General features: G+C 41.0%; 1 protein-coding gene across 9 annotated transcripts in view; it reads left to right on the top strand.

Annotated features, from left to right (window-relative positions):
• kcnma1a (potassium large conductance calcium-activated channel, subfamily M, alpha member 1a) overlaps positions 1-24,624 on the top strand; it is a 141,240-nt gene that overhangs the window by 20,473 nt on the left and 96,143 nt on the right. For all 9 annotated transcript variants that reach the window (XM_042433073.1, XM_042433074.1, XM_042433076.1 and 6 more), the window contains exon 2: positions 16,150-16,317. In XM_042433073.1, coding sequence (XP_042289007.1) covers positions 16,150-16,317 — 168 coding nt within the window. The remainder of the gene's footprint in view (positions 1-16,149; positions 16,318-24,624) is intronic.

The following is a 24,624-nucleotide window of genomic DNA, read 5'->3' as shown; positions in this document are numbered from 1 at the left end:
AATTTATTTTTTAGGCAACAAGAAAACTGCTTTTATGGGAAGTAACAGAACTTGTGTAAAGATGGTCTGTTAGATACGTAAAAATAACTAAGTGCTTTCATTTTATCCTTCTGATTAATGAACGAATTGTGTAAATATGGTTTATGCAAACCATGCTAACTCTAGCCTAACTGGACCTAAATTCACAATTGATAATACGCTAGTAGATTCTACTAATGAACAAAGCAATGTGGATTTTAATCAAATGCACATATTTACTTTTACAAAATTAAATACAACCAAGGCCAAGAAATGTAAATGAACTCAAAATAGCATCAACTGGCCTGATGTTGAGGACTGCTCATTATTTACACATTTGACATACACCCATGTTTACATCTGCTTCTTTCCAAACTGTTGAATTATCACTTTTCTGATTACTCCACACATTCATGTACTGACACTGTCAACATCTCCCCCACAGGCGTCCTGCATCACATCTCTCTGTCTTTCTCGCTCAGCTCCCTCTGTCTCTTTTTCTCCCTGTTGTTCTGCTTCTGTCCCTCGCTACACCCCTCCTCCAAACCTCCCCTCCCACACACTCTGTCTCACACACCTACTGTCTGCCCGCCAGGTCTCTGTTGCTAAGCGACAGGCAACGAGCGATGGACTGCTCTTATGAGAGCGACGTTTGTCCGTCATGATCTCATCCTTGGTGTACGTATGCACATACAGCGGATTTCTCTTGATAGAGTTGTAGCGGATTCTGTGGAGACAGATTAGAGCCATTTGTGAATTTGAAATGCATACGTTTGGATTGTACATGCTTGTACTGAACCACTGAAAGAACTACTTGAATTTGCAAGGCTTAATTTTAAAATTGCTTCCGGGGATAATTGTTAAAATATAAATAACATGATTTGTTTATTTATTTTTTTTATTTATTTATTTTTTTTTTACAGTTTTACACTTCACTATGAAAATGGCAAATTCAAATTCATGCAATTCAATTGAACCTATTATTTTTTCATAATATTACCATTTTGAGTAGAACATTTCAATTACAGTAAAGAAATTACAGACACAGGAAAATATATTACTTAATTTATTCCAAATTTAAAAACAGTGAAGTGAAAGTTATATAATATTACCAAAATAACTTTTTGTTTAGAGAATATTATACTTGGAGGTTGTCATATGTGCACAGAGAAATTGTAATAATATCCACATTTCCACAGTATGTCGTAATCTGAAGCTGCCACTGAACATGCTTGAACCACTCCCGTGCCCCTCCCCATTCCTCCTCAGCTCCTTCTCATGTTTCCGAGCTGCAAATTTCCCTGTTGCTTCATCCCTTTTGATTAGTCCCTTGGGCACTTACGGCTTTTATTTTGACAAATGAGCATGGTGCTGAGCACTAAAAAGCACTTACAACTGTATTGATTAACAGTGGCTATTAGCTAGTGCAGAGGAGAGGAAGACGTTCTTACAGTAAACCTTCACCGGCTATCCAGGGCCTGTTAAATAAATGCACTAAGGCTGGGGATTAGTGATGTGGATTTCCTCACCCCTGCATTTGAAGAGAAGCTCATGAGCTGGAGGTTACTTCACTGCAACAGGCATAATGCATCTAGATGAGTGGATTACTGAGGCTAGGTCTTAGCTATATTGAGTCTCAAAATCAAGATGAAGCGGAAATGTAAACTGTCTTCACTATGACGTAATGGACTTTGTGTCTTTCACATAAAACCTTTGCATAGATGTTCACTTGACAGAAAAGATTAAATTCTGTATGTATTTGCAACCAGTATGCATCATGTCACCTCTGTTTTGAGATGTCCTGCCTCACTAAAATTGCTCTTGTCTGCACACATCATAACAGAGCCTATAGGAGTACATCATTGTAGTTGTCATGTGCAAGGACAGCAAGTGATCATGGTAAGAGCTTTGAAGAGTTCTAGCAGTTTCATGATTAATCACTCTCTTGCATGCACGTATACACTCATCCCTTGTTGTCTACATTGTTGCTTCAATATAACTTTATAAGTAAATCCTCCTCTCGTGCAAATGTAGCCATAACACACTCTGCATTTCACCCCCCATGACTTGTCCTTGGGTTCTTACAGTGCTGCAGTGATCAACTGCACACTATGGACAGTAGAGGAGAGCTGATTCAGTCTTCACATCGTCCCATGTGAAAGCTGTTGCCAACTTTCTCTCTAACGCACCCTGACAACACTTTTTATGTTTGTGCTGAATTTTCAGTGTTGTGTATTTGAGCTCAGCCTGTGCCAAGCTTGCGAGGGTCAAATAGCTGACTCTGGGGAGGTGGTTTTCTCCACCCGTACCCTTGCAAACCACCCCCACACCGCAGCGCCATCACAGGGAATGCCTCTCTCGACCTCAGGCAAAAGGCAATCCCACAATACTCTCTGTCAGCTCCTCAAATCCCAAACCTGTTCAAAACACAACAACAATGCCACTTACAGGAACAGGCAGATCACGGCGGAAACCAGAGCTGGCGCTCATCTTACACAGACCACAAACAAACACGATTTGACTTGACTTCAGAGCACGTCCTCTGAGCTCTGTGTACCATGTCGGTGGATGTTTCATTTTACCATAAAAATCCTTTGATTTGTGAAGTCAAGAACCACGCAAAGTCAGATATAGATAGAGAGAGCATGCCTCAGTCCTCCCCAGCAGCCAACTTTACACTTGACATCACATAGAGGCTTAATGCTGTGCAATACGGTCCAGTGTTCCTCCAAAGGCAATGACCTTTCCTATAAACACACAGATTGGTTTGCTGCTCTGCCATCTTGCATAATTACACTGATTCTCTGAAGGCTTGAGATTGTGTGTGTACACACTTGCTGCAACGTTTCATCCAGTCTCCAGCTCCTCTTAATGGATCTTGTTAGCTGAGGTCAAAGTCCTTTCTGTCTGGGGTCACAGTAAAGAAACACAACCTTCCCTGTGGAACACATTGGGGGGCCTTGGGGTGGGCTGATGTACACACAAGCCATAACAATCCCCAGCTCGTCCTCTCCCTGTTTCCTCTCCTAACTCCAGGGTTAAAACATGCAAATTCTGTATGAAGGGAACTGATTTATTTTCCCCAGTGGGAGGTGTGAGATCTAAATTTAAAATGATTAAATGAGCCTTGAGTTAGAAAATCATTTGCACTTCCATTTGTTAGCCTCTGAGCTGTTCTCAAATCAAGGACAAGTCTCTGAATCATTAGGCTCAGATGACTGCTTTTTTTACTGCCTTTAAGAAGAACATTTCCCAAATAACATTGGTGACCCCTTTATTGTTTATTACAATTTGTAGACATAATCGACACATTCTCAGAAATTGGAGGAATTTAAAGGTCCAGTGTATAGAATTTAGTGTCATCTAGCTGAACGGACTTGGCAGAAATGGAGCATAATATTCATAAGTATGTTTTAATTAGTGCAAAATCACCTGAAAATAGGAATTGTTGTGTTTTCGCTCCCTTAGAATGAGCCCTTTTATATCATAAGGGAGCGGGTCCTCTTCCATGGAGGCTGCCATGCTGCAACACCATGTTTCAAGAAGGGACAAACCAAACACTGGCTCTAGAGAGGGCCTTTCGTATTGTTCGCGAGTTCTGTGGCCAGGTTCTTCTACATGCTTGGATGGGGAGAGGGAGGGGGGGTGGTATTCAGTTTGTTGCAATCTGCAACCTCACCGCTAGATGCCACTAAATCCTACACACTGCACCTTTAAATCCAGCCTTTTTAATGCTGCCCATTTGGTCTTTTTTGATATTCAAACTGTTTTTCTACAATTACCAAACACTTAACTTAGGGAAATGTTGATTAAAATTCCAACCTTCACCTCTTATGCTTTTTTTTTGCACATCAAACGTGTAACTTAAGCTCGTCTCCATAACTTCATGTAGTCCTGTGCACCGGCTGGCATCAGTGAGAGTTTTGCAAGTATTATTGCATCAGGAGAAGATAAAGGTAATGAGACCTGTCTCTCAAACAGAGAGAGCCTAATCTTCTTGGTCTCTTCAAGCTTCTCTTAAGCCGCTGGAGTGGAGTGGAGTGAAAAAAGAGGAGAGGAGAGAGCAAAAAGAAATGGAGAGGAACTGAAGGGAAAGTGAATAGGTAGGATAAAGGAAGAGAGATTACAATGGAGGTAGAAGAGAAGAAAGGGAGAATGGGGGAGTTAGAGGGACCAGTTTACCTCCTCAGCAGTTGATTTATGGTCAGACATAAATGTGGATAATAGTGGGTTAAGTGGACAATGGATAGGGAGGAAAATACAAATCAAAAGAGACATTTTACTAGTAAAGAGAGGTTAACAGATGTGTAGCAGTGGAAGATGAAGGCTCATTAACCGTTAATTTTAGGAATGCATCACACAGGAAGATAAAGTAATCCACAAAAATAGTAAATATACAAAGACCTGCTGAATATTCAGTGCTGGAGGGACTAATGGAAGGAAAAGATGGTCCAAAAACCTCCCTGAGATAACCTGGACACAGTTCCACACTTGTGTTTTAACATTTTGAAAAGGATTATGTATCATGTGAATCAGAGGATATCAAAAACATTTGACAAAGGGCACGCTGTCGCATGTATACACATCTGCTACTTTGGCGTGCCAAAAGACTGCAATGCTCAGAAACAGTGGCCCATCATGCAACGTCTCCCACTCATCCGTTGTTCTGTGGTTACATATTTTCTTGGGTGATTGATTCATTAGATAAGAGATTTTTTTTTTTAATTTGAACTGCTGAATCCAAATATACAAACAAATAAGTCCACTACTACATTTGAACGTTTCTGTAGGGCTCTGAAAAATGTTCAAATGCATGAAAATATCAAAGGCTGGTTGTTGAGAGCAGATCAGGTCCTGGTTTCATTTCAGTGATGCATCAACTTTGCCTCGGACTCAGGAGCTACTGAATTTGGTAATATTCCTTTATAAGGACAGATTCAAAGAGTGCCAAGTTGTGTATTATTCATTGTTGCACCAAAACCAGGTTTTATAGTACATTTGCAGACTCATATTCCATCAAGAAGAAAAATAAGGAACTCCTAAATAATTACTGTATGAATCCACTCTGTTTGATGATAAATAAACCATGCATAATTCATCCAGGGTTGGACAAAATGTAAGCTACAAACTAAACTACAGTACAATCCAGTTACATCACAAACTGTGTCCTAAAAATCACTGATGAATCAACATTTCTCGGACACCATTTCAACAAAAATGTATTATTACAAGCTTAACAAAAGTAGTATTGAAAATGGAATTAGAGTGCACAGATCTTGCTGCTACTATGTCCACCCACGGTAAATAAATGCCTTTGTAGCACATGTCACGAATAAAGCAACCTTCAACATACGGGAGTATTTTTAGCCTCTCTAACTGAGAGTTGCCACTAGCCCCTACCACTTTGCTGCTAAAACATTAATCTGCCACTCATGTCTGGATGTTGCTCTTTATAGAGCAGGGTCATTGATCAGTGCAGGTTAGACAGCAGGGAGCCAATTAGGGCAATAGCTACCGTCTTGGTTGCTTTCCGCTCTTGGAAAACACCTAAACAGCCTTTTCTGTAGACGGTAATGGGCCCCCGATTTCATCTGTCTGTCGTTCGCTGAGTCTCTTATTGACAGAGAGCTCGCCGTCTGTCTGTATTTAGGAGGAAAGCTCATTAAAGTGTTCTGAGGGCAATAGGGGATCACGGCTAAGACAGGTGACTGCTTGATAAGCTGTTGTTTTTGCTGTTGTTGTCAGTGCTGCTGCTTCTACTTTTTAAATTCACTAAGGGGCATGGAAGAAACAAGACCTTGGAGAAGAAAGGCCTATACTTTCTGTTCATTAATAGGGTCCAGAAAGCCTTATTTTTTTCCCTTGAAAAAAGACATAATGAAATAAATACTAATATTATTGCAAATAATGCAGTTCTCACATCATATATAGTAATACTAGAATCTTCTAAAATATTTAGTGGTAGCAGGGCCTGATGATTATCATTTAAATAGAAAATCTATCTCTAATTCAAGTTTTTTTTATATGAATAATATCTCAAATAGCATATCTGTCATTATAATTAATGAGTAAGTGTTTTATCATAAACTGCCTTTCTCTTTGCATGCTTGAATATAATGTAGCATGTGGAATATTGGATAAAATGAGTGATAGATAAGCTTTCAGATGGATTACTCATGACAAGATGTGCATGAAACCGTGACAAATGTTGTGTTGCTGCCCTCACGTATGACCTTTGGAGGCCCTCGTTGGCTGAGTTAGTGCCATTTTTGATAGACATCACCATAGTCCTTACTTTACAACACTTAGAAGTCACTGCAGTCAGATAGCACTTGGGAATCCCACTTACACTTTGCTGAAGGTCTTGTCAACTTTTGTGTGTTTTTTTTTTTGTTTTTTTTTGCTGAGATGTTTTTGATGTATAACCTATACTGTAAGTCAAAGAATAAAGCAATTCTCTAAGAAATTCTCAGTTTCTTCAAGGCACTCTGCTCCACATGTAAAAGAGCAAAAGAGTCGGAGGTACAGTAGAGTAGAAGGACAGAATTCTCTTTTATATACTGTACAGTGTATATTTACTTAGAGTTACATTTTATGACTTCAAAAGCAGCAAAATCAAAAACTAAGTCAGACCATAACGGTAACCTGTGGACTTTTGTGACTTATGGAGCAGTGTTTTACTGAGTGGCTCCCCAATTTGTATGTGCAAGAGCTCTCTGCAACACAATACACACAGTGCCGCCAATTTCAGGTACAGAATGACAATCAGTGGCAGTAACATACCAAGAAACATGGCAATGTGCTCACAAAATGTACAGAAGAAGAAGCAAACATGGATGTAAACAATGTAGTTTTCAAAATACATGCAAATGTTTTATAACGGAGGAAATTAATTTAAGGCATTTGTTAGGACTCAAGGATCAGAATCAGCATCAGTCTCTGGAACAAATTTTGAGCAAATGGTGAGTCTGTGTCCGTTGGGAAAAGGCAGGTTCTGTTATGCTTATGGCTTCAGAGACCTAGGCGCTGATTTGATTGTGTACACGTGGTGAAATACTTTCTGAGGTTTTGCTCAGTCTCAAATTACCGACACTGAAGTACGCATTCTATGTATTCTATTTTCACTTTAATTTATCTTATGTTTTTTTATTATTATCATCACCTTGGGTTTTATTTTCAATCTTATGCATATTTACATGTTTTTTTCTTTTTTCATGTGTGTGCATGTAATTTCTTTCATTTTAAAGCACTTTGAGCTGCATTTTTTTTAATGAAAGGTACTGTACAAATACAGTTATCATTATATTTTAGTTGCACAAGCCTTAAGGATGTAAAATTATTGCATTAAGTAGCTGCAGGTGTTTATGCTACATTGCTTTTCTGCTAATATCCGCTTTTACGAGAATATCTTATGGAATATCTCAGGCCTTTATCATATTAAAGCTTCTTACAATGCTGAAATGTTGTTAGAAGCTGAATGCTGAATGCTGAATTTAAAAAAACCCCTCAATTTTGGCTTACTGCTGTGTGCAGCCTAGAGTGACTTGCTGAAGACGGAGCTCTGTTAGTGCAGATATGAGTTCTGCCACTGGTTAGGAGGTCCAGACAGGCAGCAGGTTGCGAGCTTCTGAGGCACACTATTACCTCCTGATTCATAGGTGTGGTAAGTGATGCCGACACAAACCGAGCCCTGGATGAAATAGAAATCAATCATTGCCCTTAACACACACACACACACACCTAGGTAGAGCAGAGCAGAAATAACACACACACACACACACACACACACACAAAAGATTGTCCAGCACCCCTGAATGAATGAAAGTCCCGTTTGTTAGAGCAATAATAGAAAATAGAGTCAACCTTCAGGGTATAGTCAAATAGATGGAGGTTGGTGGTTCTAAGCAGCAACAACATCACAAGATCAACAATGTCATTTTGAGGAACGTCTCAGTAGCATTTAGTGCAAAGGATGATGGACAATTACTCCAAAGAAGTGTCAAAGTACATAACATTTTTAGGCAGATGAGGATTTTTTAAAATATGTGTAACATTGGACATATGTTTTTGTGATGTTTAAATGCTTTTTGTTTGGACTTTTATAAGGGTGCTTGACTTGAATGCTCTACGTGTATATTCATCTGATAACACTCATTCACATGTATGCTGAGTTGTTGTACAAAATGGTGGAAATTGGCCTCAGGTAATTGTGCCACTGATGGCTATAGTACGATAAAGGCTGATGTCATTCAAGCATGTTGCTTTTTTTTCATTCCACCTACTTTCTGATTGGATAATATGGTGTATAACCCCCTCTGGAAATACACAGTAAGTCACAGTCTGGGTCAAAACACATCTTGGTCATTTACGTAGAATGCTTTCATTATACAAAGAAGTAAACAAAAAAACCTGCATAAAACCTCTTTTATGCAGTCAATCTAACTTGTGATTTCCATCTGCAGCAGTGTGATAAACACTGCATTCTTCTCATGCCAGTAATCATGTTGGAGGACATTTGTCTGGTTTATTAAATGGACCAATTTGAAGCTTTTCCGCTCAAGTCAGACCTCATTTGCATAGAAAACAAGAATGTGTCTGTGTGTATAACCATAGTAACAAGCCTATCTCTAGATTGGTAAAAAAAAATATATATAAATGAAATCTGTCAAGATTTAAATGGCCAGTTATTGCAAATCGCACCCCTTCATCTACATTAAAGTAATAATGTTGTCTCATTTGTTTTCATGGTCTCTGTGTCTGAGGCCATAAATCTTACTAATGTCAGGTTTTCTGTGGTGATTTCAGGGGCAGTTATCTGTACCTCCAGTCAAATACAGCAGAAACGAAGCTCAGCAGGCAAGCTCTCTGTCAGAGCTGCAGGGCCTGATTGACAGCTGCTTACCTTGTTTAAGGTGAATTATTCGGCTTCACAGACAGGGACAGAGGCGATTGGATGCACATTCCAATCTAGTAGTGTCAGCCTTCACTCAGGGTTTTCTAAGAGTTACAGAGAGTGAAAAGAAAATTATGATATTGATTTGCGAGGTCTTAAACTGCTGTGATGCCATTTATTGCTCAGCCACACGCGTTAGTGTTAGTTGGTTCGTTCACCTGACTGTTAAAGCTTTCAGCCACCAAACAAGTGAAACTAGAGGGAGTATAGAGGTACAGGTGTACATTAGCTCAGTTTCTCTGCTCTGTAGCCAGGCTATAAAAACTTTGATTTGGGTTCTTTTATTATATAGCCTACATCTTTAATATGCCCTCATTTAAGCCACTGGCCGTCTATTATCTGCTGACATTAAGATGATAAAACTCAAAGACGTTTACGGATGACAAGTGCTGACCTTTCAATCTCCCACAATTCATAGCGTTGTCTATTTTTATCCCGGACCACTGGGGCTTGAAATGTTGTATCAATGGAAGAGTTGCAATACAGCATTATGAATCAACAGGGCTATACATTCAAGATTTTTTTTCTTTCATTCTCTCTATAGTTGTAGGAAAGTAACACTCATGCGGATGTGTCTTTATTCTGTCCTCTTTTGTTTGAGTAGAGGGACATGAAAGAGTGTACGTCTTAGACAGCATGCGCTGGCAGGCTTACATTATGCTTTTTCATATCGCTGTCTTATTGTTTCCACTAGCTGGGGAGACATCACAATTGGGACAAAAAGCGTACTTGGAGTGCAGCCATTTTGAAGAATGAGCTCCTGTCCTGTTGTGCAGATGGGTGTGCTGTCCAGCGGAGATGCAGAGAGATGCAAACTGTTTGGCTTGCCTTCTTGTTTGCAGACATTGTGGATGTCATCCATTTAGTTCAGTGTCCACAAATCATCTAATCCTACTCTGGTCTGCAGGGCTCAAAATAGGTCCAGCACAAAGGGGCAGCACAGGACTAATGTGATTCTGGAGATGGACAACCTTTTCAGTGACACTGATAGCTTTAGTATCCTTGGTGAGACCAATGATTGGACTGCAATGTCGTTTTTGTCAGCCTTTGGATAGTTTGGACTTGTGTGTGTGGCTTGACTGACCTCAATCTCATAGTTCTTTTGCTGCAAAATGTTGAAATTTGTGATTTCCCGAAAATTATTTTTACACTTTCTAAAGTCAAACCCCTGAGCATAAACCTCAGCACATAATAATGTTTCACAGTTGCTCTATAGCTCAACATTTCCTTGAAATTTCTCAAAAAAAAAACATTTTTACCATATAGAGTAAACCCAGAGTATCTACTCTATCGCATGTGCAGATTTGCTCGGCTGCTCCACAGCCTCTATAAATCACTTTTGTGTAGAGATAGGAAAATTGTCGATAGCGGTGACTTGTATGGGTGCCGTCCTGAGCAGATTGCATTCCAGGCTGTACCTGTGTAATCCCTAAATCAAACACATGTCAGTCTAGGTAAGCCCTTAACCCCTGGATCAACAGGCTTTGGCCCGCATAGTCCCATCATCTCAAATCAGAATGCTCTTTATTTTTGCACTTTGATCTCTATTTTTTGTAGTAATAGATACTGTAGGGAATACAAGTTAGAAATGTAACATGTATACTATAATGTGATCATTGTAAAAAGTGACACCAACAGTGGGGATTTCTTTGTAGCAGAGGTACATCACTCAAGTCACATGTCACTTCCTATGGCCTAACAGTAATTAGCCTGTACCATTCAGCCCCTGTTTGTTCTATGTGGTTCAGTAGGCATGACCTATAAACAGAAATAACAGCTTTTCTCCACATGGTGTTGTCAGATTCAGCCTTGCACCTGTGTGTCTGTGTGTGTGTGCATTAGCATGTGAAGAGGCTCCCTATTCTTCTTCCTCTCTTCCTTTTTGCTGTGACCCAGTGTAGGTCTGTAACCCAGGGACACTGGGTAACTGTACCAGCATTAAAATAGCGGGATATAACGGGGAACAGAGCGTGTTATGAGATTCACTAGTTTCACGTCTCCCTGGGTGAGGCTATAAATAGCCTCTCACACTGGAATAGAGTTTTCCCCAGCGATGCGGATGAAAGCCAGAGGAACAGCTGCGCTAAAGCCAAGTCCTGTTAGATCAGCGAGTCACATGGGCATGTTTCTGTCTTTCTCTCTCTCTCTCCTTTTCTTTCTGTCTCCGTCTCTCTCTCTGTCTCTGGTGCCTCACTCTCACTTCCCATTTCTCTTGCTCCTAATCTGTCCCGCTCTCTGTCTCTCACCCACTTGTTTATCTTGCTGCCTTGCAGTATCTTTGTCTCTCTGTCACTGTCTTGCTCCTTCTCCGTCTGTCTGTCCTGCTCAGTTTCCTGTCTCTCCTGATGTCTTTTAATTTGTGTCTCTCTGTCATTATCTCAGCCCCCCCCCCTCGTGTTATCGTTCTGTCATTCTATCTTTTTGCCTTCCTCTGAATTGTTGTTTGACTGGCTTTCCTTCTCCTTCTCCCATAGCCACTGTCTCTTTGACTCTGTCCTGTAGATTTCTCACTCTCAGTTTCCCTCTTTGTCTCCCTTCCTGTGTCATGTTTTCTCTCTCTCTCCTACTCGCTCTCTCTCTCTCTCTCGCTCTCTCTCTCTCTCTCTCTCATTACTGCCAAGCCTCCCCTGTGTACTATGTTAATTGGTACAATCCTAATATTAACAGTGTTCATCTGTCTTATTAGAAGGTTTCTTGAAGTAGGAAGATGAACTACATACATTTTTAAATAGAAAATTGAACAGGTGTTACATCCACACTTTTCATTTTGACTCGAGATTGTGTGTCTGAGGTCTGCTTGCTGCTATATGTGCTGCAGATGAGTAGAATGAGGGCTGAAACCTGGTCAATGCTGTTCATCATTTTTCTTATCAAGAGCTATTTTCCATTTTTAATTATTTAAAAGAAGGAAGTGAACTCTGACACAAGGTCAACATTTGAGCACTAAGTTTATTGAAAAAGCTGTTTTTTAGTCATAGACGTTTGTCAGGCATTAAACACACAATATGAAACAACATCTTCATACTCCAGCCATGGGCTTCAGAGACAGTAGATAGTATAGATACATACAATGAGACTAGCAATGCATCTCAATATGTATAGATCATAATACAAACCAGAAAACAGAAAATACTTGCTGTAATATTTATCAGTAAGAAAAGTTCACAAAATAGACATTAGTCTGTAGACCAGTGGGACCCCAGATGTATCTGAGGGGTCATGAGGTAATTAACAGGATGGGAAACAGAAAAAATAATATTTCTGCTACACAATATGTTTCACAATGTTTTCAGACTTTCCTTTCATATTTGCCTTAATTCTATTAAACTCTTGGATAATTTTAACCAGATGACATATATAACCAGTATTGAAAGGATTGCAAGAATGTTGCTTTGGGGTCACAAACAGAAAAAGTTGAAAACCACTGATGTAAGGGGTTTAAGGATCGAGGATGTTGTATTGCTGTACAGATTGTAAAACCCCCTGAGGCAAATTTGTGATATTGGGCAATACAAATAAAACTGACTTGACTTGACCAAATAACTACCAGTCAAGTATATTTTCCAAACTAGGAATAATCTTCATAATCGCCATCTTAAAGAATAAGGAGAAGCGTTGTCTTTGCCGTTGACTGTCTTGCAAAATTTGTACATCTTTACTCATTTTATTTTGGTTTTATTTATTGTTGTTTGGGTATGAACACATTTGTCCTGTGACTCCCTCTCTCCCCCTCTCTATCTGCCTGTCTCTCTCACTCAGTTTGACATCACAGGTGTGTATATATAGCCAGCAGATGGATTCTCCCATGGCAGGCTGCTTCACTGCTTCTCTCTCCCTTGGTTTAGGCCTACCGCTGGCCACTCAAATGAACTAGAAACAATTTCTTGTTTACATTGTCTCTTCTGATCTGCCCAACCATCAGTTTGTGACTGCATCCATTATTCATGTCTTCCCCTCTACCAAACACGTGCTTGTATGCACACACAGTAACACATTACTGCTGCTGAATGTTGTTCTTCCAGCCTCCATGTTCAGGTGTGTACCAGTGAGAATAGCTATTCCCAGATTAACTTGGCATCCGTGGAGGTCTACATTATCTGAAAAGAAATACAAATAATTCATGTCAAAATCTCTTTTATTCCTTCGAAATTTGTGCTACAATTTAAATGAAATGAATATACAGTCCATATCTTACTAGTTTGTCTTTTTAAAAAAACTAATTCACAAAGACACAACTGATTGGTGTTTCCATGATGCGATGCGGCACTAGGAACTTGTCAGACAGTGAGCAGCATGTCAGTATTTACCACAAAGTTGCTGTGACAGGACTAATGTCTGAGGGCATATACTTGTAAACAAATCTGAAGGAAACAGTAGCAAGAAGAGTGAGAAACAGGTACTGCTACTGTCAGACTTGGGTGACACACAGTACTTCTAGTGTTATGTGGTGTGCTCCTACTGTGGTGTGTGTGTGTGTGTGTCGGGTGTGAGGTTGTTGGGGCCCTCTGGCTAAGAAATAACTGCTGGGCACAGACTAGCACATACTACGCCACCACAACATGCCTGGAGTGCTATCGAGCAGGCACATAGCCAATCGGAGTGAAACCTTAGACATCCCTGTGCACAGTGACCTGTATGCGTGTACGCTTTGCTGAGTATTTGCAGCACGTGACAGGCGAGATGCATGAAGGCTACGTAGTCAAGTGAGTACTGAACAAGTATGGGCGAGGGGTGGTACTGTTAGTGCTTTGGAGTTTAAGAGAAGACAGAATCTTAGTCATGCAGACGGCACATTTAATTAGACTATTTACAATTTACCATATCTTTCCAGCTTCAAGCCAACAATAGTTTTGTGAAATGAGCCTTAACTTTGAAATGTAGATGTTGTTTGCATAAGTGTTTCGAGCACAAAATGGATTATGTGGGAAAATACCTAAAATGTTCAAATGAAAATTAATTCAAAAAGCTCAGATTAGGAAACAAACTGGTTAAGGTTTAGGATGTTTTTTAAGCTTTGTTAATGATAAGTCTACAAAAACAACGTAGTTAAAGTTTGATTTAAAAATAATTGCAGTAACACCAGAAAACTTCTTGTCTTGGTTAGAAATTTACCTCAAGCTAACATCCATTAGCAAACACAACACTCAATTTTCCACCAACGTATATCTACATTGGCTACTACATTTATAGAGCCATGTCTCTCTCATTCACTCTTTTTTCAGTCAAATATTTCTCACTTCTTCCCTTCTTCCCCTGTATTGGAGTTAATGAGTTTTTGTCCCAGGCACTGATTTTATGTGACTTTTAAAGACAAAACTGAATGCTTCGATTTACGTTCATAACAGATACTTTTAAAGTTTGGGAGTCCCCTAACACTAAGCTATTATAAAGCACAAGTAACTGAATTGTACACTGCAGTTCTGGGAGGCCCAACGGCAAGAGCAGATAATGATCTAATGAGTAAGTCAAGCTTTTTTAGGGACAGTTCATTGGCATTGTTATGGGTTGGAATCAAATTAGGAAAATGGCAGCTGTGTCGATGCCATATCATTATGAAATGTAATCCAATTTGACGAGACAATCCTCTTGAAATGGACAGAGCACTCTCTTGGGCTCATCTGTAATAGCGCTGCTCTTTAGCCCTGTAGAAGTACTCAAGTTGCAGTCTGGTTTGTCTTTGTGATGTATGTGGGCACATATTGGTCACCCTAGCGGTTGCTTGGTCTTTGGTTGCATCTCTGTTTTTTGTCCCATACAGTTCCTGGAATGAGATGTTGGATGTTCTGAAGTCATCCAAACAAACTGTAGGAATGTGACAAGTACACTAATGGGAAAAAAAAAATCATTTTGTTGACAGCACATAATCCACCTCTATGGCTACTTGTTGGATGTCTCTGTGAGGAAGGACATTGTAAAATCCAAGTGCTGTATGTGCACCCTGTGGTAATATGATCCTGTCCCCCTTTGAGAGGACCAATGGGCCGCCATCAAGAGGATTGAAAGTTATTGCAATTCCAAGGATTCTCCATGGACACCATTTGCTGGGCCTCACTCATACTGTAGTTTTATGAAGCTGAGGGATGACAAACAATAACCTTTACTCTGTGTCATTGTGTAATAATTGTGGATAGGATAGGGAAGCTAAGTGCCTGCTTGTGTCAAATCGAGCCTGTCCTCCCAAGAAAAACGACAATGGGTCGTAATGTCAGCCGCCACCAATTGTTGTGGTCCATGATCTTTCCCTAACCCAAGCCTAACCAAGTTTTGTGCTTAAACCTGACCAGACCTTAACCACAGTGTTGTTACAAAACATAATTATTTTTAAGTGATTTGACAAATGATGTCCTGCCAATTACCTCTGATAGAGGTGCCTGATTAGAAAATGCTCCTATGGGTTGTTCTGAAACGCTCCTGTGGGTTGTAATGGAGTGCATGGTCAAACAACCTATGTCGTTGTTTAATTGGAGGGCTTGTTGGTCAAATCAGGAGGGAGTGAATGGCTGGAGAGGAACAGCTGCATGCAGTAACTCTGCCAAGCAAAGCATGTCAATGAACTGCCGTGCTACTCTGCTCACTCAGTCGGATGCAAGAGGGAACATTGAAAGGCCTGCACGAGAACAACAGTCTTACACTCTCTACCCCGAGGAACAGTTAACTTAAAGAGCCATATGTTCAAAACAGGAGGGAGTGACTACACATTCATTCTATCGTTATCTAATGCACATGCACTGAAACTCATTCAAACACACACATTCAACATATAGCAGATGGATGCCATCATGGCATGATGGCTGCATTTGCAGTCTTTTTTTTTTACCCTCAGAGGTTTTAGCTCATCATGAATGTGGTCATGCATGTGGTCAGGAATACGGGCGCCTTAGCTTCAGAAAGGGCTGATATGAATAATGTGTTTTAGTTTGTTGATGATGTTCATCAAAACTGGGGTGTTCTTAGAGGCTTTTATGCCTGTTCATGGTTTCCTGTTGTTGTTGTTGAAGTAAAATAGATTTGCCTATAGCAAACAATGTCTTTCTATCCTCATTGTTAAATGCCACCTCAAGTTTGTGTCTTTTAATTGTCCTTTGTAGATTCTCTTCATCCCTAAAGCATGTTCTTGTTTTTCTTTTTGTATTTATATGCTCCATTTCCTCACACAGATTATTTTTTCTTTCTTCCAGGAGGTTCAGAAGGTGAACAACCCCGCCAACAATCAGGCAGCAGACAAGGCACTGAAGGGTCCTGATGAGAAGGAGGAGGCCCCAGCCAGTGAGGTTGGATGGATGACTTCAGTCAAAGACTGGGCTGGTGTCATGATCTCTGCTCAGACGCTCACTGGCAGAGTTCTGGTAGGTTTTTCCTGTTCCAATAGATATAAATGTTTCAAACCCCAAATCCAGACTCAAATCCATTAGCCATTTACATTTTTTTTACAGTAATGAACCCACAATTTGTTAAGTGCAGTGGTCTTTCCTCAGGCAAACTGACTGAAACTGTTTTTCACACCCAAGTTGGCTTTCAGATTAATCCACTATATAATTCACTGCCATGTTCACATTTACTCACCTGTTTTATACAAGCCACACATGAGACATGCTGTAGGGCAATTAATTTGATCTCCACAGAAGCTTGCGAATGTTCAGTCCTCGCTAAATCTCAGTTGTCTATTTGGCTGGCACTGTCCAGCCGTGTCTCTGCTGCAATGGCCCATGCCCGGCACGCTGTAACTCACTCTGCTGTGCCTTTGCCAGCTGAAGTGATGAGTGTGTGTGTGTGTGTGTGTGTATTTGTGTGTGTATGGTAGGGACAGATTTATTTGTGAAGTACGAGAGGTAGCATATGTGGTGTTTGTGCAGTAGGTAAGAGGCTGTCACTGTGGCTTTTCTCCTGGTATGAATTACAGTCTCACTTCCCTGCTGACCCTCCTTCCTTTAGCTTTATCCCTCACTCTGCCTCCAGAATCTCTCCTATTCTCCAAGACTCTTTGCCAAGTCCTGGTGTATCTGTAACAATTCACATATATAATGCTTTGCACCTATTCAGACTATTCCCATATTGCTTGAGTATTCATATTCCAACATAATCACAGTTAATTCTATGGTCACAAAAGACTAAGCTGCTGCAGTTAGTGCCTGGTAGCTTGGATGTCTTACATATCCCCAAAGCACTCTCTGTAAAAAGGGCACGATTTAAGGATGTACGCACGTTGCATTAGTGAACACATTGCGAAAATTTTATGCATCGTCAAAAGTGTACTGTGCTGCCTCACGCAACTGCACCACCTTAGCAAAATACATAACTAAAATTAAAAACTGCCCTTTCATCAGCAACATTTCTCATGATGCAAGATGTCTGCCACTTAGCTCAGCTGAGCGGAAGACAGTTAGCAATGAGCAGCATGCTGCATGTAACTGCTAGCCTCATTCTATTAGCTTCTGGGATTGTGACAAGACTTCAGTGTCTGATTAGAACTCCGGCCCATTCATGTTAACCCTCTCACTTCCATGCTAGTCAACATGTACTAGAGCGAATTACCTCAAAAGCTGAACTTATGTGCCTTTCTCAGTTTTGTGATTTTCTCATTGAGAGGAAAGATGTCTGGATCACCTAGCTTTTTACTTTCAATAATAGATTGTAAGTGCTAAAATATTTAGGGTGTTTTGGGGTCAAGAAGTTGCATAGAGTATGCATACAGTGTGTGTATATTTACACATTATGTCAAGTTTATCCATCACCTTTGTAGCCAGGAAATTGAAATTGATAATATATGTTGATCTATACTTGGTTGTCTAGCTATTCTTTATCATCTTAACTTGCATCAGATTATTAACAACATTATCTCTGTTTTGCACAAACATCCACTGTGCATCTGTGGACTGAATGAAACAGCAGTGGGAGTAAGGAGAAAGATGAATCCAAACTAAAATACTAACACCATCATTGTTAATGTTTGCTGGAATGTGACAGTTTCGTCACGCCAGGTGAGAGTAGCTGGGAGTTGAGAAAGATTCAGGCCTTTCATGGTGAAGAAGATGAAGAATCCTGTAGGGAGCTGTCAAATTACTAAATGAGCCTCTCTTTCATCACTTCCCCACTCACACAGCTCCTCTGGCATGGACACAGCTCCCTCTCGCTTTCATCTTCTGCTCTGCCTGAGTGCTCCCAATCTGCCCAGTGTGTATGTATAGATATGTGTGTGTGAGAGAGAGAGACAGAGAGACAGAGAGCAAAGAAACATAGAAATACACCAACAAAAAGAGACAGACGGGCAGAGAGAGAACGAAACAGAATGATTGTGAGAGTCAGTGTGAAATGAGGCACTGGTTGCTTTAAAGGGGTTTCTGGGCATAGAGATATCCCGGTGTATCACCTACTGTGATTTGTGCTACTTCTGGTGGGGCTGATAATTCTGCCCAGCAAGCTATGTTTGATTACACGCTCAGTCTAATGATATGCAGCACAATATGTACTGATGAACGCTCCGTGTAGGTGAATGAGCATCTCCTCATGTGGGTGGAATGTGTACATTTGTGGATGCATGTGTGCTAGAATTTCTCCACATATACAGGTTGCATGTGGATAGGTTGTGTGTCTGTAGAAGTATGCCTGTGTGTGTGTGTGTGTGTGTGTGTATGTGTGTGTGTGTGTGTGTGTGTGTGTGTGTGTATGTGGGGGTGGGTGATTTTGTCGGACTCTTGCTCTCCCATCAGTGCTTCATTGCAGATCAAAATTGCGATGAGTATCCGTGTACACAGAACCTGGCTGGTAACCATAGCAACTGCTGTGTAGTGGCGCTCAGTCATCTGACATTAGGGGGGTGTCTGCCAGGGCAGAGCAGAGCAGAAATAACACGCACACACACACACACACAGGTGGGATTAAATCTTGAAGCAGGGTCCATTCTATCCAGGTGGAAGAGCCAAAGCAGATTGAGACAGATAGCCGCTAGTAGGCAGAGCCCTCCATCCCTGTTCATTTGTTTGCCTTGATGGCTTCCTTGCTAAAGATCAAGTATACCCCCAGGCTTAGTGAATTACTAGACAAATCTAAATCCACCCGTGGCAGCAGCTTGGCCCAGGAATCTCCCATGTTGCTTCCCCATGCTGGGCCGAATTACCGGTGTGAGAAGAACGAGGCCTGTTTTGTTGTTAGTGTCTAGTGTGACATTGCCAAACTACTTTGCTCTGATGAGCAACGAATTAAATGAACATATATCCACCCATGCTGCATAACCATTAAGACCACACATGTGCTGCATGAGAAATGGATCATTGTGGTCATTAGCAGCCCTGTTTTGATGTCCCATTCCTGAGCCATAGGCTGCGTGAGCAGAAAGCTATTATGGCTCATGGCAATGCTCAGACCATGTAATAACAGTAAACAAAGAGCAGCAGGTGCACACAGGCACTTGTGTGTGTGTGTGTGTGTGTATGTGAGAATTTATGTGTGCATCTTATGTGATTTCACAAGACAAAGGTGCTGATGATACATTGTTTCCTCAGACTGGTCGTATGTCAAAGTCCTCTGTCTCTATGTGATCATAGCCTCTGTAACCTACACGCAAGAGCCCCTCGCAACACACACACACACACACACACACACACACACACACACAGCCATATATCCAATTTCAGTTAGGCCCTGTGTCACCTTATGTGCCTTATAAAATGCAGGGGGAAATGATTGATGCTAGCATGAGCCAGTGTTGCTCCTCTGTGTGGGTCTTTAGTGTTTTGTATTAACCATCAACTTTACAATATAACCTCATCAAATATTTAGTACCTCATTCACACATGACATGCCTCCAGTGTAGTTTTCAGTTGACACTAAGCTTGAGGTCAAAGGGAAAAATACGAGGGGTAATGAACTAAAACATAATCCAACATGACCTCTGTTGGAATTGCAGCCGTCAAAAAACAAAGAATGAAAACAAACATTTTCTAACAATAAATGGTTCCAAATGTTTTAAAATGGTTATGAGAGGAACAGTTTGGAAGTTGACTGACAGGTGAATAAGTCTGTCTGTGTGGACTTACGCAGTAGCAGGAAGCAACCAAGTGCCAGCTGCAGCTCGAAGAGGAAGTGTGTCTCTGAGCCCCGCGAGACAGCTGAGGTGGTGAAAGGCAGCAGGTGAAAGGCAAAGCACCTCTGGTCTGGCAGTGGATGGCTCATCGGTCTCTTGACAAGCGTATCACCCCAGTTGCTTTGTAGAAAGACCTCATTAAGCACTCAAGGGCACAGCGTCCTGGGAAATGACTAGTCGGACAGCTGGAAATAAGAGTTGCCTGAATTCTTGTGATGCATTACCGCAGCATCTCATCTAATTGATTCCTGCATTAATGCTACAGTAACAACGTATGTAATCCCATAATGTCCAACAAAAACAGCGAGGATTATAACATCTGAATGTAGATTTTCGCTGTATCTCTCTGCGCAGTGGATTTGCATGGCATGGTGGGTCCAGAAATAGGTCAGCTCTGCCATCTTTCTTAATGGGATCTTGGGTGGCAACCAGGGACCATCTGTTCACATGGCCCGCTCCCTAAACCCTATGGTCATCCCTCTGCCTACCAATCCACCCCCGCACTGCATGGCGCTCTGCATATTGACCCCTATCATCTGCAAATACAACACATCTGTCTATCTCTACAGTAGAATGACAGCACACGCATTATGACTGCAATTGTAACAAATCCAGCAGGGCTCGTTTTTTTCAAAACAGATTTTGCAGTACAGACTCTGACACCTGCACCTTTGCCTGTGATTACCCCTCTCTTATCTCATTTTCTCCATTCGCTGCTCTGCTCAGCTTATGTGTTTGAACGGTTTTTTGCAGTGTGTGTGTGTGTGTCTTGGCAGGAAACAAGGTGAGATTGTGCAGAGTGTGTAAGGACATTGTGTGTATGATCCATTGTGTTTCCATGTGTCCTCAAACATCCCGTTGTGGAGAAAATAAGTGTGAATGTGTTCTCTCGCACTCCCCATGATTGCCTTCCTCCCTGCACGGAGAACAGCTGTCATTCACAGTGTTCCACTTTTAAGACTGCCATTGTTTATATTACTGCAGCGTGTGTTTACCTCTATGTATAAGTGCATCTTTGTACTGACAGTCCTTTGGACTTGCATAAGCATATTTGTGGTTGTTTTTTTTTTTTTTTTTTACAGAAGCCGTTGGGTACTGCCAGGGTCTGTTTGTATCCCTGAGTTTACCCATGAATGTATGTGTGTGCGTCTGATGTGTGTTTGCCTGAGTAGACACAGTATGTTTCTCCATGCTTCGCGTGTGTGTATGCATGTGCAAGTGGATGCGTTCTCGTGTGCATTAATATGTGTGTTTGTGTGTTTCTGTTTGGGCTGGCTAATTACGCTTTCCCGTTGTGTGTGGAACTCATTTATTGCTGTCAGTAAACTCCTCAGCATGGATACAGCTGTCAACACAGCAGCATCTCCTGCATCACGCTCCACCGTGACAATAGCCTCATCCCTTTGCATAAAACTAACAGGCAGCATATGGCTCTTCATATGCATTCAGTAAGATATGACATCTTGTCCATTATACCGCATGATTGCAAGCTTGAGGATTTTAAAACAAAATGTTTTATCCATCCAGGGGGAGCAGTTTGTGTTACTGCCAGAAAGACTCAATGAGGAATGTGTACAACAAACACATCCACCCACACACATACAGGCATATTTGCAATAAAAGAATCAAATTGATGTTAAAAACAATGAACTGTTTCACTCATGCAGTATATGAGACCAAACTCTTTCAAATTGTGTAAAGCAATAACTATTTTTTTAAAAGTTTGCACATAACTAATTTGGACAGAAATTTGTAGTACAATAACATCATATCAAATGGTCATGATTTTATTCTGCTCAAAGTCAATAAGTTTTAAACCAGCCCTAGCCAGGACACATAGACAGATATGCTCATACATGAACAAATGCACTCAATTCCCATTGTGTCTGTCAAAAGTGTGTCTGTCAAGTTGACATGAGAAATAAACAATCGATAGCCGCAGAGACCATATCTCCAGGAATCGTCACACACGCTTCACAACCCAATTTCTCTGTAAATTAATAGCAGTGGACACAGACAAATCTATCAATTTTTCACCTCTCTGTTCAGCATTTGGTGACATGACACTTTGCTCTGGCAGTGTATTCCTCCGTAATGAAACTCAATTTCTGAGCCGGTTCGCTCTTATTCCCTTAACTCAAACTCGGTGCTCTCTGAAACCTCCAAGCTGTCTCCTTGTCTTCCTCCCATTTCTCCCAGTTGTTGAGTTTAGCTTGCTGCACAGCTTATTCATTTGTCATTTGCCATAATTTATCAGTTCAGTCGATGGCAATCCAATTGGCATTGACTTAAATCCTCTGAACGGTGATGAATGGCTGTTTATGCTGGAGGTACCACAGGGGACAAAAACACTGCAGCAGGGAAAGTGAGAAGGAGTGAGCACAAGGAGAGAGATGGGTGTGGTGCTAGTCACTGTCCCCTCTGATTCCGACTACACATGCTAGAAATTCCATAAAAACTAGGCCTTAAAGAACTGTGTATTGGCAAAAATGTTTTCTAGAGAACATAAATCAGAAAAAAAAGTTAGATTAGGATGACAAGATGGCTCATTTAGGGATGACCAATGATCAGTCTCTCAGTTCTTATATAAGGTATTCTCTCTTAAGTGTAAGTTTGTTTCAGCTTGATTATAAAGGTTATAGCAAAGTAAATAAACATTTGCAGCTTCAGTCTTTTTTGTGTAGTGACTATGTTAAGCGTATGAGTACATGTCCATTTGGTCATAATTTTTTTTAATTGGTTCCAGGGTTTGATTTAGTGCTACATGTCACTGGGATTTAGTTATGGTTCAGAATGTATTCTAATACCACGACCAGAGGTCAGCTGAGTGAAGTCAGCCCTGCTGACTTATTTTTTCTGGGCTGCCGCCACATAAGAAATATAAGTCGTGCACTGAGTGGTAGAGAAGTGTAGCAATAGGAGGAGGAGGAGGAGGAGGAGGAGGGGGATGGAAGGGAAAGCAGAGCGTCATAGGAGGAAAGAAAAGCAACAGGGAGCCCTGCCATCAGGCTGCATCGTTTTAGCTGATAGAAATTCACACACCGCTTTCTCACGTGGTAAGCAGACATAGTGCTGCACATCTCAGCATGCATATATAAATACAAGGCTCAGTCTACTGTATTATATTATCCAGAAAACATTCCATTACAAATTCTGTCAAGTAAGAGTAGGAGAATAGTCTACAGTGCACGAGTTACAGCTGGAGTTACAGCTAGAGTTCCTTAACTGTAAGATAAACCAGGAGGAGAAACATCCAATAAATTGTATTTGAAATATTCATAATGTCTATGTAGAACACCATTCATATCATGTAATATAGTTATAGTTGTTAAATTTCCCCCATTGTTCCATTTTCCATTGATCATCATAAATTTGTGACACACTAGGGAGAATTTTACAACTCTGAAATGGTTGGTCTCAATTTGTCCTCATGAATGATTTTTCCCTGCAGCCCCCTTTTAGGCCCATCATAACTCTGAGCTGTTCTGCGAGATGACTCATCATTGCTTGCTCTTTCTCTCCCCCATTTATTAACCCATCAAATTGCCACTTGGACCTCTATTGCTAAAGAGGCAATGACCTACACCCGTCTTTTCTCGCTGCAGTTGCCCGTGCCCTTTGTCTGTCCCACCCTCCCTCAAACTGTTCTGCAGAAGAAAAGGTCAAGAGAGCAGACGCAGGAGTGATGTTTCACTTAGCTGGCTAGCCGGCCTTCTCCTTATTAGATCAAAGTCACCTGTGACTTACAAGGCAATGTGGCTGAGACACTGTGGCGACAGCACACGTTCATTTGTTTCTGTTAGTCTGGGCTAGACAAAAAACTCAGCACATTCATTCTACAAAACATTTATAAATGCCCCTGAAACTTACATGTATGAAGCAACGTAAAAGGTTAAGGTATTGTATTTCCTGATTTGTTCCATACAGCTATTTGTGGGAACTGCTCTGGTGGCAATGCCCTTGGAGTGTCTCATAAGAAAATCCAAAATCACTTAGCTAATTAGAACAAACCCACTGTAGCTTTTAAACAAGTAGGCCATGCTATTAGATAATTAAAATATGGCCTTCTTTGAGTCTCAGTAAGTGACTGCAGTAATGGTATTTTGTTTACTTTTTACAATATGATTATTTATGCTCTGCTGAAACCTCAGGCTGAGGACTGACAGGGTAGTCAGAAATCAGGTTACATTTAGCACATTAAACTTCAGGCTAGAAGCACACAGATAGAGGCACGCACAGAGTCACAGAGCAAACAGTCGACAGGCAAATAGGCAGATGGACAGGCAGAAAATTGCGTGCAGACAGATAGAGACCTAAGTAGGCAGTCACAGAGGATGCAGATGTTCTCATGTTTGTCATTTGGAGCCCCCTGTCTTCTCAGTGACAGCGCTCTCCCTGTCTCATCTTTGTTATGGCTGCCTGGTATGGTCTCGGGGAGGAGTACTGAGTGACTCAGTGCCTCCAGGATGACGCACACCTAACGGATCAGAACTTGCAGCATCACATTGATCCAACCGCATCTAACACCGCAGTCACTGCCAAGCACATTTCTTAATGCTTTCCAAAAGCAGGA

This window comes from Thunnus maccoyii, chromosome 14, assembly GCF_910596095.1.
Source record: "Thunnus maccoyii chromosome 14, fThuMac1.1, whole genome shotgun sequence".
Taxonomy (NCBI): domain Eukaryota; kingdom Metazoa; phylum Chordata; class Actinopteri; order Scombriformes; family Scombridae; genus Thunnus; species Thunnus maccoyii.
This window is presented reverse-complemented; position numbering and strand designations above follow the sequence as displayed.